Source organism: Cyphellophora attinorum, assembly GCF_001299255.1.
Source record: "Cyphellophora attinorum strain CBS 131958 chromosome Unknown Contig8, whole genome shotgun sequence".
NCBI classification, from domain to species: Eukaryota; Fungi; Ascomycota; class Eurotiomycetes; order Chaetothyriales; family Cyphellophoraceae; genus Cyphellophora; species Cyphellophora attinorum.
The window spans coordinates 852,732-870,225 of NW_017253236.1; the positions used below are offsets into that span (position 1 = coordinate 852,732).

Sequence of the window (17,494 nt, forward strand, 5' to 3'; positions counted from 1 at the left end):
TGCCTCGACAGGTACTGAACGACATAAGTTCTGGGTCGGCGGAAACGACGTCTGTACCCAAACGCCGACAGCCAAAAGCCACCTGTCCAAGACCTTGTCTCGGCGGCACGAGCCATGAGCTGGCGAAATAGCAGGCTGATGCTTGACCGGTGACACGATGGACGTAGCTCCCCAGATGAGCTGAACTGCAGCAGGCTGTGGAATACGATGGCGTCCGCCCATCGACTGTTCGAGCCGGGCTTGGCATACGCTTACGTAGACCTGCTGGCCCCCGTATTGGAGCGAACCCCGTGTTGCAAGCCTTGATGGCGGTCTCACCTTTGACTTATCATCACCTTTCCAGAAGGACTACAAGGATGACTAGGTTCGTTCGTTACTCGGATACGATGTCTTTGATACGAGTTCATGCCCGGCAAATGCCTGTGACATCCGCCTTGGGCCTCAAGCTTGACCCTCGTGCAACCCCTCCGTCCACCAAGCCAGAACCAGCGGGTGTTTGGCATCTGGCTCTCTACCTGGACCACTGTTGAGCTTCTACATTCATCATGGGCGATGATGGCCCCCTATTCTCGATTGGCAACGCTGAGCGATATCGCGACAATGCTACCGCTGCATCTGCCCTCAGGCCAGACCTGCCTGGACAGGCACCTTCGCAATCGGGCACAGGAAGCCTTCCGCGAACAGATGATGCCAGCAAGGCGAAGTCGTTATTACAGTCAAGTCTCCCTGCTGCTCCAGTCCTCGCCTTGCCATCGGGTGGCGGTGCAGTCAAGGGCATGGGCGAGAAGTTCTCAGTGAATTCAAGCAACGGCACCGGCTCCTTCTCTGTTCCCATCAAGGTCTCGCCTGGACGATCAGGTTTACAGCCAAGCCTATCACTCAATTATGACTCAGGTAATGGTAATGGGGAGTTTGGTCTTGGATGGCGGCTCTCGGGCGTAGACGCTATAACTCGAAAGACATCGAAAGGCGTGCCTCGCTACAACGACCACGGGCCCCGAGAAGATACTGATGTCTTTGTCTTGGCCGGTCTGGAAGACCTGGTCCCACTATGGAAGCGTGATGTGGCAGGTAATGTGGTATTTGACTCAGACAAACAACCTCGATACGATGAAGAGGATATTGACGGCCACAAGGTGCGAGCGTATGCGCCCCGAATCTTGAGCGTCTTCAATCGCATCGAGCGATGGACAAGCTTGGCAGATGCCAATGAAGTACACTGGCGTGTCATCAGCGCCGACAACGTTACGTCCATCTTTGGGTTGACTGCTGCGTCCCGAATCTATGATACCAGCTCAGACAATATCCCTGCCAACACTCGCATCTTCTCCTGGCTCCAAACAGAGCTGTACGACTCTCGCGGGAATGCCATGACATTCACCTACAAACGTGAAGATGCCGCCGACGTCAAGCTATCCCAGGCAAATGAGCTCCATCGCTCACAGACATCGCGTAAATCCAATCTATATCTCAAACGCATCCGATATGGGAACATCAATCCGAATCGTGATCTGACAACGTGGGAGGCCTTCTCAGCCACTTCTTTGCCCCAAACATCCTCTGTGTGGAAGTACTCACTTGTGTTCGACTACGGTGAGCATGCTGATGAGAATCCTAAGCCGGATGACGATGGGCGATGGTCTTGCCGGAGTGACGCTTTCTCGCGATACAACGCGGGCTTCGAGCTCCGTACGTACCGTCTTTGTCAACGTGTGCTTATGTTTCATCACTTCCAAGAGTTGGAAACTGAAGATAGCATCGTCTCCTCAGTCGATTTCTCCTACGATGAGAGCCCAACGGTGACCTACCTCATCGCCGCGCAACAGGTCGGTTACTCAGGTAACGGCAGACAACAGCCTCCTCTCAGAAAGCGTCAACCGCCTGTCGAGTTTGGATATTCTCGCTTTCCTTCCGACGATACTCTGTCGGACCTCGTTGTTGAGAACGTAGATCTTAGCAGCGTTCAAAACTTGCCCGCGGGCTTGGACAACACAAGTTATCGCTGGCTTGATCTTGACGGTGAGGGCATTTCGGGCATATTGACCGTCCAGCCAGAGGCTTGGTACTATAAGAGGAACACAAGCCCAACTAACTACTCTTTGGCGCCATCCGGTATGGATCCAGGCAAAGTTCAAGCACGTTTCGGCCCGCTTGAGTTTCTGAAGCATGGCCCGTTTCCCACAGCATCTGCATGGGACATGCAATTCTCCGATGTCACGGGCAACGGTAAACTCGACCTGGTATCACACGTTGCCCAACAGTGGGGCTTTTATGAGAGAAACGACGATGAGCCACAGGGATGGTTAAATTTCCGCCCTTTTCTGAAGTTTCCAAATGTCCGACCTGGCCACTCTGTCCAATTTCTCGATCTCACGGGTGACGGGCTCGCTGATATCCTAATTTACGATGACCAAGTCTTCACCTGGTACTCCTCGCGACAATCCGACGGATACGGACCTCCACAATCTGTCACGCAGCCTTGGGATGAACGAGAAGGCCCCGTCAGTGTCTTTGCGGACAGCCAACAGAGTATTTTCCTGGCTGACATGTCCGGGGATGGACTGGTGGACATATGCCGCATTCGAAACGGTGACTGCTGCTACTGGCCTCAACTAGGCCATGGCAACTTTGGCCGACAGGTGTGCTTTGACAATGCGCCTTGGTCTGACTACAGTGACCAGTTTGATCATAGTCGAATAAGGGTCGCGGATGTCGATGGCTCCGGCACCTCTGATATCCTTTATTTGAGCGATGCTGGTGTCGAAATCTACCAGAATCAGGCGGGCAACAGCTTCTCAGCGAAGAAGACGGTCCCAATGCCAGCTGTGAACCGCAGCGCTACCTTCAATACCGTCGACCTCCTTGGAAATGGCACCCAATGTATGGTGTGGTCTTCACCTTTACCGTGTGACAAGAATGCTCCGATGCGATATGTCGACATATTCGCAAATGTCAAGCCACATCTTCTCGTCCGCATGAACAACAACCTAGGTGCTGAAACAACGATCAGGTATGCACCTTCGACCAAGTTCTATCTCGCGGACCAAGAAAAGGGCAATGACTGGATCACAAAGGTGCATTTTCCGGTCCATGTTGTAGATAAGATTGAAACCCAGGATCTTGTTACAGGCAACAAGTTCACGACCAGCTACCGTTATGCGCACGGTTTCTACGATGGAACGGAGAGAGAATTCCGTGGCTTTGCCCGCATGGAGCAGATTGAACGAAGTCGCTTCGCCGACGGAGACAGCGCATGGTGCACGCCACCGGTTCGTACTGTGTCATGGTTCCATACCGGTGCCTACTACAACTCGCAGCGCATGGAGGATCTTTTGTTCAAGGAAGTGTTCCATGCCCGTGACTCGTCTGGACGGCCCGTGACTCTACAGCAGACTATCATGCCACCAGACTGCACCGAGGGGTTCCAACAAATGGAGGCTTGTCGTGCGCTGAAAGGAAAGCTGTTGCGGAGGGAGGTCTACGCCGAAGACGGCAGCGATAGGGAGCGCATCCCATATTCCGTCCAGGAGACGAACTATATCATCGTCGCCAGGCAGCCGATCCAAGATAGTCAGCAGCATGGAATCTATCACGTTCACCCTCGTGAAACTTTGGCATCGCACTACGAACGGAATCCAGAAGATGCTCGCGTTGCCCACCAGATCAGCTTGGAAGTCGATGATTTTGGCAATGTGCGAAAGGACATTCGTATATCCTATGGCCGACACCCTGGGAAGAGCGAGCTCGAGGCCGAGGACCGTCTCAAGCAGGAGACTTTGACTATGATCTACAACGAGGTCGATGTTACCAACAGCCTAGAGGGGAGGCATTTCCGGGTTCCTGCCCCTTGCAGCTCACGTCAGTACGAAGTTCGTGGTCTCAAGCCAAACGGAACCAATGCGCTCTTTCGCTTTGATGACATGGTCAAGGATGATTTTGCGGCCATTTTATTGCTTCCTTCTGTACCATCGTCAGACTGGGACAAACCTGACGCTATTCCCGTTCGTGGGAGGCGTCTTCTCCGGCAAGAACGCGCTCTATTCCAAGCAGACAACCTTTCCGACATACTCCCAATTGGCAAGATTGAGAACCTTGGTTTGCCAGGAGCCTACCATCAACTAGTCTTCACGAAGGACCTCTTTGCCGAGTTGTACGCCTCTCCCGATACGACACAGCCTCTACTCTCTGCTTCGGAAGTCTTCGCTGGCCAAGGCTATATAGATCTCGATGGAGACGGCAACGTTTGGACGAACACCGCCAAAGTCTCATACACTTCCGATCCAAGCACTGATGAGCTGGCTGAGGCGCGCAGGTCATTCTTCTTACCCAAAACCTTTGTGGACATCTTCGGCAATACCTCTACTGTCAGCTATGATGCTTATTCATTCTTCCCGGTCGGCTCTCGTGACGCCGCAGGCAATGTCTCGACTATCACGATGAACTATCGCGCCTTGAAACCCGCTACCGTTACCGACCTCAATGGCAACGTATCTTCTGCAGCTTACGATAGCACGGGCTCGGTTGCAGGAGTTGCGATTTCTGGCAAGCCCTCGGATAATCTAGGGGACACCATGCTTGGATTTCAACCAGATTTGTCGCAGGAAGCTCTCGATCGGTTCCTATCGAATCCCGATGCGCAAGCCGCTGCTGCACTGCTGGGAAATGCCACTAGCCGTGTTCTGTACGACCCGTGGAGGATGAAGGACCATGGACTTCCGATCTATTCGGCTTTCATCTCCCGCGAAACTCACGTTAACTCGCCCGTTCCCCGAACCGGAGCACTGTTCCAGGTACAAATCACCTATTCTGACGGATTTGGTCGAGAGATCCAGGTAAAGACGCATACCAAAGCGGGACCTCTCGGAGACCGGGGTCCCGATGTGCCAGACCGCTGGGTTGGTAGCGGCTGGAAGGTCTTCAACAGCAAGGGCAAACCCGTGAAGCAATTTGAACCATTCTTCGATACAAGCGCAGAGTATCAACCTGACATGAAGGTCGGAGTATCTCCTCTCTCGCTTTACGACGCACTGGACCGAGTGGTGGCCGTGGTGCAACCTGATCACAGCATTGAGAAGACCGTGTATACACCTGGTCTCAGACTCGCTTCGATGCGAACGACAATGTGGAGATCTCGGATCCCCGCAACGATCCTGACGTTGGTCAGTACTTCAAACCTCTCCCACTCTCCGAGTTTCTCCCCTCGTGGTTCGACACGAAGAGCAAGAGCGCCCTTCTAGCCGAAAGAGAAGCCGCAAATCGGACCTTGTCACACAGAAATACACCCCAGACCTCTTTTCTAGACGGCCTCGGTCGTGTGTTCCTCGTCACTACGTCACTCCCAGACACAGTCCGGACCACCACGGACCTGGACATTCTAGGAAATGGACGAGTCATTCGAGATGCACTTTCTCGCAAGGTTACCGTTTCTGCATATGACATGTGCCAGCGAAAGGTTTCATCCACGACCATTGACTCGGGCTGGACCTGCAAGCTTCTGGACGGAGCCGACAAGGAGAGCATGACATGGAACAACCGCGGCTTCAGGCTTCGTATCGAGTCTGATCGGCTTCGACGGCCTAAGAATACATGGTGGCTCGACGCAAATGCTACATCTGAGGTCCTGACAAGTCAGATCATCTACGGCGAGGACTTTCCGTCTCTGGCGACTGACGATGCCGCGGCGCACAACCTCAGGGGTAAAGTGTGGCAAGTACTAGACCAATCGGGCATCGTTACAAACTCGGACTATGACTTGGCTGGGAACATAACACACTCGTTGCGTAAGCTGTCTTCCAATTACAAGCAAACCTTTGGCGTTTCGATGGACATGCCCTTAGAGGACGGTCAGCACGAGTCAACAGAAGAGTTCGACATTTTGCGCCGCCCGGTTCGCTCCAACACCTCGGATGGAACCATCACCAGTCGAGTTTACGACCAATCAACCCAGCTCAGCACAATGTACGTGAATGTTGATGGCCAACATGCTATTGATGCAGACCCGACGAGCTGGACCCTCGTCCTCAACAACGTGCAGTACAATGCTCGGGGCCAGGTGACAAGCATTATGTATGGAAACGGTACAACCACCACTTGCACATACGATCGACTCCGCTCGCGCCTCCGGCAGCTACAGACAACTGGGCCAGGGAACGGCAATATCCTGCAAGACCTAAGTTACACCTACGACGCTGTCGGCAACATCACGAACATCCAAGATGCTGCTCAGCAGACAGCGTTCTTCCGCAACACAGTCGTGGATGCCAGCAGCAGCTTTGAGTATGATGCCCTCTACCGGCTGATCTCCGCCACGGGCCGCGAACATCTGGGACAGACTAACGGCCGTCCACAATCACCCACGGCGCCCGACTGGTCAGACAGCACACACAGTGGTTCCGATGTGGGTGGTACCGCTATGGGTCGCTATACTGAGAAATATCGCTACGATCTCTGCGGCAATCTGTTGTCCCTGCAGCATCTAGGCAGTACCCCTCAAGCCCCCGGTTGGACGCGTGACTACGCGTACAACGAACCCGGCCTGGTGGAGAGGGGACCCAGGTCGAACCGACTGAGCTCGACAACGGTGAGCGGCAGGACCGAGTCATATCGCTACCATGATAACGCCGGCCTGACGGGCAATATGACATCAATGCCCCATCTTCGCGTCATGCGTTGGGATTTTGCCGACCGACTGCAAGCAACCTCGAAGCAATCCGTCTCCCCAAACGGCACCCAAACCCCTGAGACAACTTACTACTCTACGACTTCCGCGGCACACGCATCCGCAAGATCACTGAAAGTGAGGCTGGCCCAGACTCACACCCAACGCCCATCAAGCTGCAGGAACGCACCTACTTCGCCAGCCACGAGACATTCGCCCGATACGCCCCCAACAGCACCGCCGCGCCGCTCAAGCGCACTACCTTCCACGCACGTACCGAGTATGGACACATCGCCGACTTCTGCACCCGTACCAGTGGCACCGACGACGGGGTGCCCTTCCAGCTGCGCTTTCGTCTACACAACCACCTCGGCAGCGCCGTGTTGGAACTTAGCGACACTGCAAAGGTGCTGTCGTACGAGGAATTCTTTCCCTTCGGAGCGACCAGCTACCGCGCCACGCCCGGTCAGGTTGATGTTGCAAAACGATATCGCTTCACCGACAAGGAACTCGACGCCGAAAATGGGCTTCACTTCTTCGGCGCACGATACTACGCGGCGTGGCTGGGGCGTTGGACGGCGGCAGATCCTGTCGTCGGTGCACGCACGCGGTATGACTATGCGGCCGACAATCCGATCCGGCTGGTCGATCCGGACGGACGACAACCCAAACCCGCAGGAGACGGCGGGGGCGGCGGTTCTGGTGGCTGGATAGACGTACCGTCCGGCAGCGTACTAGGCAGCCTGACGCACATCGTGGCGCTCGCAGCCCTGCAGGAGCGCCTCTCGCTGCGCATCCCACCCATCCTCTCCTACGCCGAGTACCGCACGCTGACGGGCGGCTCAAAGTCCAACCCCGGCGGCGACACGACGGGCGAGATTGACCTGGCGGTGCTCCTGCCCAAAGTCCCCACCGTAGGCGAGTGGACAGCCGACCTCTACGAACTGAAACCAGACAGCATGGCAAGCGAGCTCTCGGACGCCCGGGCCTACAAATACCAATCCGAAACGCAACTCTACGCGAAATACTTTCCCACCGACCTGGGACCCTGGGCCGTGTCACCGACGCCCGCCCCGGCAGCATCATCGAATACCTCGACCGCGCCGACCAGTCGCTCCCGCCCGGCAGCCGCATCCTCGACCCCATCACCTTCTCCACGCCGCTGGGCGACGTCCGCATCAACCTCGGTCTGCAGGACACCGACGCCAAGGGCAGCAAGGCCCGCGGCCTTATCCTCTACCAGTCCAGATCCGGCCCAAGAACGGCAACGCCAAGGCCACCCGCCAGATGGCCGAGGACATGTTCAAGCTCTTCACAGCCCAATTGGCCGCGCAGGCCGCAATGCGCGCGGGCCAGCAGCTCGGCCAAGCCGTTCCTGCTGGTGGCGGTGCTGGTAGTCACGGTGGTTCTGGCACACAAGGCCAGGCCGGACAGGGACCGACGCCCGTTCCGTCAGGCGGAACGCTGGATGGGTCAAGTGGGCGGTTGGGGCGCGTTGGTCGTGGCGGCGGTGGCGATTGCATTGACCGGCGTCGGTGCCGTGGCGGAGGGTGGCATGGCGCTGGGAGCCGGTGGCACTGCTGCGGCTGCTGGGGGTGGCACTGCTACTGCCACTGCCACTGCCACGGGTGCCGGCCCCGCGACGGCGACGGCGACGGCGACGACGGCGACGGGGTGGAGCTGGTTGATGCTGGCCCCTGCGGCGCTTTGATTGGGGCGCGGCTTGGAGTTTGGGCTTTTTGGTTGTGCTAGGGGGCTTTTGGCCTTGGTTCGTTGAGTGCAGTGCAGTGCAGTGCTAGTATCTTCATCGGTTGGCTGTACTCGGTCTGGTAGTTGGTGTATTGCCTGATGCTCACTGATGTAGCTGCAATCCAAAAAGAAATGAAAATCTTCGATCGTTACCGGTCAGACGCTGAGATTCGAGCGACGCTGGTTTTAGGATCGTCAGAGGTTGTGTTTGCATCGACGCTGGCAGAAACAGCACGTATGTCTGTCTCACTGCGTAGGTGCTAAAATAAGCACCGTGTGAACTAAGACGTTTCGAGAAAACTCACCTGCAGTCTCGCAGGCGGTGTTCCGTCCCGAGGTCAGCCGGCGTCGTAAGGAGACTGTATCATGTATCCTGATCAGGACCATTGCGCGCCATGGTGTTCGGAAGTGTACAGTTGTTCACGATTTCCAAAAAGAATTTCGAGACAGCACATCTTGTTGAGGACCAGCTCTCATTGCTATGGGAGGGACTCTCTCAGGGTCACCCGTGGGGAACCTGCGCCGGAGTCGTGCTCTGCGAATTCATATGTGATTTTCGGCTGCCTCGAGTATTCGCGCTGGCATCTGAGTAGTATCGGTGTGGACAGATCCCCACAAGGTAGAGTTTTCCCCAGCCTCTTGAGTATCCGTGCTCTGCTCTCACACTACGGGACCACAATCATCCCTTGCAGCCACGTCGTGGCTTATTCTCCATCTATCTCTGGGTAGCTATGTTGTAGTCCGTTCTCCCACGATCTTCTTGCAACCCAAGCCCAGTGTCGCCGACTACGTCGAGCCGAACGAGAACTTCGCCGGTGAGCATGGTGCTCTTCCCATGCTGCCAGCCTCGCGGCTCTCTCCTCGGCATCTTTCCTCTCATGATAGTCCTGCCACCATCGATTACACTCCTCCTGCTCCTCCCCAAACACTCTGTCCCGCTCCTCTGCCTCCATCTGCAGCTTTCTAGGGCGCTGCTCTCTCTTCTGGTCTAGATCTTCGATGTCGAAATAGAACGTGCGCTTGATGTCCCACAGTTCTGGCAGCACAAAGACCTTGGACCGTCGCGCAACCTCTGCCAGGTCGTTGAGAGCCCGGTTCTCATATTCTCTGGCGCAGAACTCCTCTCGAGGATCGTAATGAACTGGGAAGTCGTAGGCTCGTCCTTTGATCCAATCTTTGACATCCTTGGACATGAGATCCTTGTGGCCCGGTGCGTTGATAGACTCAAATGCCTTCTTGTATCGATCGTTGATAATCTGGTTGAGGAAATCCGTCTCTGTGGTCATGCACCAGGTTTTGCGTGTTTCCAGAGTGGTCTTTCCAGTATTACGGAACGCTGACATATCGACATCGTAATCCCACTTCTCAACAGAAGCCCGACGCTTGCCGTACTCTGCGGATGGTCGCTCCCAGCGATACAGGCCAAGTTCGCCACTTATGCAGAGAACAAACATCGAACCCTTGCGGCTAATGCCTGTGCAATGACGACCTGCTCGGAACTCCGCCATGGTATGATTACAAGAACGAGTTGTACCGTTGTAAGAGTCATTGCAGTATTCCCGGAGAAGCTGCTCTGTCCAGCTTCCACGATCCGCAAGCTCAGTCGTGCTCAATCGACTCAAGTGCTCCAAATGTTGGGGGTACTGGCTGTCCCTGACGGCAAGATGCAGGTGACATTGTTCGTCTGAGTGGCACCGAAAGCTCAAAGCATGGAATGCCGCAACGTCTGAGATGCCTTGTTCCAGAAGGAGACTGTGGAGGACCGCAGCAGACACCTTGAAATAATATTTCCAAAGTCGTGCATCAAGTTCTTCTTGCCAGAGGCGGTGATTGCGCGCCGGATATTGCCCTTCGCAATCCATCCTCCTTCTGCTGCTTGGCCGCTCGATTGTAAGCAGATCCAGAGCGTCACCTGCGGCAGTGCCGACTTCTTGCACGAAAGATGCGGCAGAAGTGCCGATGGCAAGGCTAGGAAAGCAGTCCCATGCTGAGAGACGGAATTCCTTGAGGCAGTGGGTGTGCCGACTGAGGAACCTGCCAATACTTCGACCGTCCCCGGGCATGTCATGGATGTGGAGACTCTCGAGTGTTTCGAAGGTCGTGTCGTGTAGCAGCATCTCAAAGGACAAGGTGTGGACAGGAGAGTCAAAGTTGAAATCTTTGTGGCTCATGCACAAATCTCCGGACGAGCTTGATACCTGTAACCTTGGGCAAGGATTGCAATGCTGAGCGTTTGCAGGGTCTCGGACATAAGACGCAGCGTATCCCGGAGGTTTGTCGAGACTGACAGCAGGTGTTCATCCTCTCCGTAGTGCAATTGCAGACTGAGGTGTCTCAACCTGCTCAGAATTTGCATAGGTGTTTGACCCTGCTTGTCGGCGATGCTCTCGTAGCCTCTGAACATATCGAAGGTCATCGAGTTCATCCTCCATGTGACCATGCTGAGCTCCAATAGCGGTTGCTTAAGCTGCCGAATTGCATCCAGGATCTGATAGAAGACCGTGTCTTCGCCAAAGTCGTGTGTTCCGCGGTATCTGGTCCACCTTCCGGTATCAGCTGTAGTGATTGTGACCTTGCGAACATTCTCCAGCTGTTTGAAGTCTGACAGGAACTGCGTGGCTGCAAAAAAGGGAGTGCCATCGGGATTTGTCGCGCAGCAATCTTCCGCAAGGCAATTCCAACGAGCGAAGGCGTTTCGCCATCGAGGCTCGGAATCATAGATTGTTTTGTGCTCCTTGTATATGTAGGACATGTCGAAGACCACATGTTTGATGCAACCTCTGATCTTGGTGGGAAGAGCACTCAATCGCTCGACAGAGCGATAATTCGAAGCCAGAGTAACTTTTGTGAACGTCTGCCCTGCTAGTATGTCTGTCATGTACCGTGTAGATAACCGCAGAGACTTCAGGTCAGCCACACTCAAGTAGGTAGCGACTTTCTGAACTAGCTCCGGAAGAAGCTCTTCTAGCGGTGCGAGAGTCTTCTCTTGTTGTACTTGTGCAGCCATCTTGGCTGATAGTCGTCCGTGTGTAATAGATTCTGGCGATGTCTGAGGTAAAGAAGAAAGAATGCCGCCTTCGTGAGGATGAGCAGCCAAGGTTATGTTGGCAGAAGTCCAGGCAGACAGTAATCACAGCTTCACGCCATCACTGCGATTGACGCGACTGATGCAGAGATTCACCCCGTCACCAGCTTCCAGGCTCTTGCAGGAACTTGCCTGAGTGTCTGTATCTCTTTGTCAAGTGATATATACATATGCGGGCGTGCTGCGTTGCATGCCTTATGTGATATGGGCAATACGCTCACATCACATAAGGCAGGTCCATGTGGCAACCTTTCCGGCGGCATATTGTCAAGTCTTCTGATATCCGGCTTGAAGGACATCCCGAGCATCGTTTGAAGGGTTATAATTGATGCTTGACCAAAGGAAGCTTGACAAGCTCGAGGACCGAGGCAATCGCAGGTATATCGTGTCGCCTCATCGTTGTCCTATCTGAAGCAAGCGACAGATTATTGAAATGTTGCTCAAACTCGCCAACCGATGTTGTATACCTCGGTAGAGAAGCTGAATCAAATCGGCTATCACCATGGTCGCGCCTACCTCCAGGAGCCCTCCGTCACGTTAATTGCGGCGTCCCAACTGCGAATGTCCACAAAAGTGGCAATCACGATGCTGATGTCAAACATAATGAGCAGTCGAGCGTTAAAATAGCACACTGTTCCGATTGTTGTCGCCGAAAGGCCTGCTGGACACTTTTGCTTTGATTAGGATTTACATACATGCCTACCTACTTACTTACAATGCCTCCACACACCCATATACAGAGAACCAGCCGCTCATCTCAATCGACGGCATCGCTCTTTGATTCGCGATGTCATCCCACCTTGAATCTCGCACTCCTCGCCATTCGAGTGCGGTATTGCTGCTTTTTGGTTTACCGCAATACGACTTCGAGGTGACTAGCTAACGTCCGTGCTTCTGGGGGCACTGTTTCCAGGATTAATTCGCTCAGCGTGAAACCACGTTGTGTCCTTAGTCCCGGAAGGTCAGGTAGTCAGCAGCCTGCGATCACGCCGTTAGCAATCATACTCCCTCAACACACACAGTCAAGGAACTGAGACGATCGAACTTACCTTGTCAATATCATAGTCATACTTTTCCAGCGCCGCAACTGAATCTGCGCGATTGAAACCCATGCCCGTCAACATCTTCACAATGGGGTCGTCATGTTCGCTGGTCGTACTGATGGCTCTTGCCAGGTTAGGTCTGTTGTCTCCACCTGCGCCTTCGACCGTAAGCGTATTCGTCTTAGCCAACGGCGGCGTCGTAGCTGCCGTATCACGCGGAGGCGGCACAGGAACCGCCCGCTCCGGCAGAGGCGAGTCCGTTGGCGGCACTTCTCGACTCTTCGTCAGAGCGAGTGCTGTTGGGGAGATGGCAGTGGCTTGTGTCTCGGCAGTGGGTGTGGTCTCGCCATCTTCAGGCTCCTCGAAACCGACGGTCTTGGGTGCAGAGTTATTGCTGCTGGACAGCCCACTGAAGATGTCGTCCCAGTCATGTGCTGTTTGAGGATTTCCTGTGCCTGGTGAGGGCCCAGCGGGAGGTACTGGACCAGCTGACTTGTCTGTGCCGAAGTCGAAGAAGTCATTCTTCGCGGGTGGTGGAGGTGGAGTGGCTGAACCATTGGTTACGGCTGTGTTGAATGATGGTGGCGGCACAGTCGCCGCTGCTGAGCTGCTAGACGCAGCGGTTGTGCTCGACGGAGCAGGTGAGTCAAAGGTGGGGTCGAATTGAGCGGTATCTCGCTTGTTGTGAGGCACGTCATCCTCGTCGTCTGAGTCGGAGTCATCTTCGACCTGGGCAGGTCCCACTCCAGCAAAGGCTGAGTCAAAGTCGAATGGGGTCGACTTTGCTACGGCAGGTGGGGGTGGCGACGCTCCAGCATTCTGCGCGTGGCCGACTTCGGGACCGTATGAGTGCGCTTCCGGCGCGGACTGCTGCACCGTCTCGCCACCAGCAGGAGGCGGCGACGTCGGATCCTCTCGCTCCGGCAGAAGTCCTGCATATTCCCGAGCGAAATGGTTCGGATTTGAACCAGCAGCGTTTTGATAGTCCGGCGGAGGCGGTGTCTGTGTCGAAAAGTCCGGCAACGAGCTAGCAGCCGAAGGCGTCTGCTGAATTTGCGGCCGAGGCGCAAGGTGAGATGGCACCGCTGAAGCGACCGCGGGCTGAGCCTCTGCCGCTTTGGATTTGTTGAAGTCGTCGTCGAAACCTGCCGGCTCCTCACTTGACTCACTTTCGCTGTCGCTGTCTTCCAACTCTTTGATATCCGGGAACTCCTGGTTGGATGCACCGTTGGCCGCAGGCGCGGCCTTCATACCTGCAAATGCAGAATCAAAGTCCCTTGCCTGATCAGAAGCGGATCGTTGATGGACAGCGCCTGCGAAGTACTGATCAAAGTCATCGTCTTCCTTAGCAGGACCCTTTCCTTTGTCTTCACCATTCGTAGCTGCTGCAACACCAACACCTGCTGCAACTGCCGCGGCGCCTGCACCAATTGCAGCACCGGTACCAAATCCACTCGCCGTAGGAGTCTGAACTCCAGGTGTGTCGCCGCCAGGGAAAGCGCCCGGCAATTCAAGATTCTCAGTGGACTTCCCAAACATTTCCTCCGTCGACATCTCACCGGTGGGAATAGTCTGTTTGACCGACTCCTGCTCTTCGTCCTGTGCGCTGGGCGCGAATGGATCATCAGCCTTGCTGTCCTCTGTACCGTACGTGGACGATCCGGGAGTCAGAGCACGAGGCGTGTTGCCTTCTTCCGGGCTCAAGCGACTAGCAGGCGCCGCAACTCGAACCGATGAATTGACCGACTCGTTTCTCGACAGTGAATGAGGAAAGGGCAGAGCTGCAGATGTAATCTGACTCGCAGAAGGAGGTGCTGGCGGCTCCATGATCTGTGGTGTGCTAGAAGACGCTCGAGAGATGCCAGCAGGTGGAGTATCATTGGCAGAGTCGAAAGATCTGTCGAATGACGTGGCAGGGGCAGGAGCAGCTGCGCCAAATGAAGGTCCGAAGATATTGTCGAATGCACTCTGATTATGCTGCTGCTGCGGCTGCGGCTCAGGCGAGGCCACCGTCTCGGAGGGTGTCCGTCTGAAGAAGGGGTTCGAGCTCGTCGAGGGCGCAGGGCTGACAATGTCTCTGGACACCGCTGGTGGACTCGTGACTGCCGGCGGGCTTGCGACGGCCGGAGGGCTCTTGACAGCCGCACGCGCACGCTCCGCCTCCTCAACTTCCCTCTTAGAATTCTCAATAGCACGCGCCGACTCCACCGCCTCTCTTGCATGGTCCTCAATCTCCTTCTGCGCAGCGGTGAGCTCGGCTTTTAAGCGATCCCTTTCAGCTTCGTTAGTCGCAAGCTGCTTCTTATTGATCGCGACCAGACCTTTTTGTTGCCGTGCATCGGACTTGAGCTTCTCGAGCTGTGGTTTCAACGAGTCGACCTCGGCGTTCATTTGGCGAATCTTTTCCTTCAAAGCCGCGTTCTCGCGTTGGTCGGTCTCGAATTGCTGGCGCAGCTGTTGGTGCTGTGTTGATAGATCCTGGTGATTTCCATTAATCATCGCGTAGTCTGATTGTAGACGCTTCGTGTCGCCTTTGACAGCTGCGAGCTGGTCTTTTAAAGCTTTGACTTCCTTGACTTCGCTTTCGTACAATTGTCGCAGTTGGCCGAGCCGGCTCTCGAATGCTCTCTTCTGAGCACTCGTCTGATTGATTTCTTGCTCCGTCTGCCCGCGAGAAGTGTGCAGGTCTGTCATCTGCTTCGACAAGTTTCCAACCTGGTTCGACAAATTGGCCAGCTCAGTGGTTTCGTTTGTAATCTTCGAGGTCTCGGCTGGGTCAGCGTCACCAAGCAGGTCATCATGGGAGGGAGATGCGATAGAGCGATTCTGGTTCAAAGAAGGCGAACCAGTAGCTTGCGGATTCAGCGATTGGCCAAAGGAGCTTGTTGGCACGAATGGTCGGAACTGTGTAGAAGTGGATGGTGACGATGGTGCGGGAGGATTTGCGAAAGGACCAGCATCAGTCCCGCCCGTCGATTGAGCAACCTGCTGCTGAGGCGTGCCAGGTGGACCAAATGCATCGAGACCGAATAGATCGTCCGCCGCAGATTTTGGCTTTGTCGGAGCCGCGTTCTCGAAAGCCGGTGCTGTGGGCTGTGATGGAGGGATGTGTTGCTTGCGCTTGCTTGGCGGGATTAATGCCGGAGGAAGCGACTGAGGTAGAATACCTCGACCATCTTTGGAACCACGCTGTTGCCGGATGAGGTACATCGCCACGGCAAATTCATCCCTGTCCAGTCTGCCTTCAGAATTGATGTCAGACAGATCCCAGATCTGCGCAAGGACTTCTTCTGGGAGGCGAGCATTGCCGAAGAACTCGACCGCCTGTCCACCTGAAATGTAGCCACTGCCAGACTTGTCGATTGTGGCGAAGATCTGATCAAACTTGGCCTTGTCGGGCGCATTGATTAGCCACATTTCCCCAGTCGACTGCTGTGACAGCGGCGTGCCAGCTTGCGCTCTCGTGATCGGACTTTGAGGACGGCCGTAACCAGAAAATTGAGGTGCGATCTGAGGCTGAGCTGATCCCGGTCGCGACCCAGGACCTCGCTGGCCGACTGGCGGCGGTCTTCGGAGGGCAGCCTCATACAAGCCTGGCGGAAGAGTATTCGGCACGCCGCGCATTTGACCTGACTTGAACGAAGCAAGCAGATGCATTGCAATCACAAATTCCGTGACATCGAGCGCGCCTCGACCCTGCGTATCCGAGAGACCCCAGATCCGTCCAAGCACATCATTCGGCAGCCGTGCTCGCTCGAAGATCTGCTTTGCAATGACGCCAGACAGCATGCCATTTTCTGCGTCCGATCTTTCAAACAAGCCCGAATACTCGGCTACCTTGTCGGGACTAAGCGGAGGGACTCGAATGGGTGCGCCAGTAGGGCTTTGCGGAGGGCCGGTCGGTTGTTGCTGAACGGGAGGTGGCACCGGCTGCGCCGGCTGGCTGGCGGTGCTGCCACTGAATCGTGGAAGAGGAGCCACTGTTGTTGATGAGTACGGTTTCACCATGCTTCTGATCAAACTGACCTTGAGTCGCAAGTTGTGGCGTCGGACTACGACCAGCCTGCGCATGGCCTATAAGCCGCAGCACGACGCCAAAGCCTGCCGCCGTCAAGAAGCCGTTGTTTTCCGAGTCGGCGATTTGCCAGATCTGTAGCATGTGAGCATTGTGACTGTCCTCCTATCCTCCTTCAGAGTCGTACCTGGCCAAGCATATCCGGCGACAGGCTCGTCCTCGAGAAGAAATCGAGCGCATGGTCGCCGGACACGACACCGAAGCCATCAGGATCCCTACTCGGCTTGTTAGCTGGTGCTATTTCGTCGTCGAGGCTGCGTCATCGGCACGTACGCTTCTTTCAGCAGGCGCGAGTATGCGCTCTTCTCGTCGGCGGTCAGATTGAGATTCGGGTGCCCTTGAGAAAGAATGTCAGCTCGTGGTACGCTCGTGCAGATATGACAGCAGCCTACCTGCGCCGGCCGCCCCGATCTGGGTGTCTGCCATGCTAGCTCAGACCCGGGACCACGGGGAAAGATGCTACAAATGCTCGCTGCGAATCGCTGGGAAGACAAATCAGACGATCATCGAGATAACGACGCGCAGGCCATGTACAAGGTTTCGCTGTCGAATAGCCAAAAGTAAAGAATCGGCAGGAGAGGCTGGTTAGGCCTGTGTTCCATGTACCTCGCTTTGTAAAGGTCGGAACGACGTAGAGCTCCGCCTAATTCCGGTTAAATCCACATTGATCACCTATCCTACTGATCGATGGCAACACGCGTCTCGCGGACCTCACTGTACGTGCCTACTCAGATCGAGTGTAATGAAATTCGCAACTAACAGCGAACCAAGTCAAAGGCATAGAAGGCCGGTTGCATCAAGCACTTGTGGTTGATATTGGGCTGTACATACACCTCCGCTCGTTGATCGCTCTGCTATTCTTACTACACAGAAATGAATCGCTT

General features: G+C 55.2%; 4 protein-coding genes across 4 annotated transcripts; 1 reads left to right on the forward strand and 3 right to left on the reverse strand.

The window, feature by feature from the left end:
• Positions 1 to 545: 545 nt before the first annotated feature.
• Positions 546 to 8,369, forward strand: AB675_5622 (Mono(ADP-ribosyl)transferase SpvB; the record flags this gene model as incomplete). Its single annotated transcript, XM_018145850.1, has 4 exons — positions 546 to 5,048; positions 5,099 to 6,796; positions 6,841 to 7,572; positions 7,617 to 8,369. The coding sequence occupies 4 exons, from the start codon at positions 546 to 548 to the stop codon at positions 8,367 to 8,369; spliced, it is 7,686 nt and encodes a 2,561-aa protein (XP_018001894.1).
• Positions 8,370 to 9,111: 742 nt separating this feature from the next.
• On the reverse strand, positions 9,112 to 9,915 carry AB675_5623 (uncharacterized protein; the record flags this gene model as incomplete). Its single annotated transcript, XM_018145851.1, has 1 exon — positions 9,112 to 9,915. The coding sequence occupies one exon, from the start codon at positions 9,913 to 9,915 to the stop codon at positions 9,112 to 9,114; it is 804 nt and encodes a 267-aa protein (XP_018002146.1).
• A 659-nt stretch (positions 9,916 to 10,574) lies between these two features.
• On the reverse strand, positions 10,575 to 11,414 carry AB675_5624 (uncharacterized protein; the record flags this gene model as incomplete). The annotated part of the gene is made up of 1 exon (XM_018145852.1): positions 10,575 to 11,414. One exon carries the CDS (start codon positions 11,412 to 11,414, stop codon positions 10,575 to 10,577), a length of 840 nt encoding a protein of 279 aa, XP_018002147.1.
• A 1,026-nt stretch (positions 11,415 to 12,440) lies between these two features.
• Positions 12,441 to 17,036, reverse strand: AB675_5625 (putative calcium-binding protein; the record flags this gene model as incomplete). Its single annotated transcript, XM_018145853.1, has 6 exons — positions 12,441 to 12,470; positions 12,542 to 16,515; positions 16,562 to 16,685; positions 16,738 to 16,825; positions 16,884 to 16,947; positions 17,003 to 17,036. 6 exons carry the CDS (start codon positions 17,034 to 17,036, stop codon positions 12,441 to 12,443), a joined length of 4,314 nt encoding a protein of 1,437 aa, XP_018001783.1.
• Between the last annotated feature and the right edge of the window lie 458 nt (positions 17,037 to 17,494).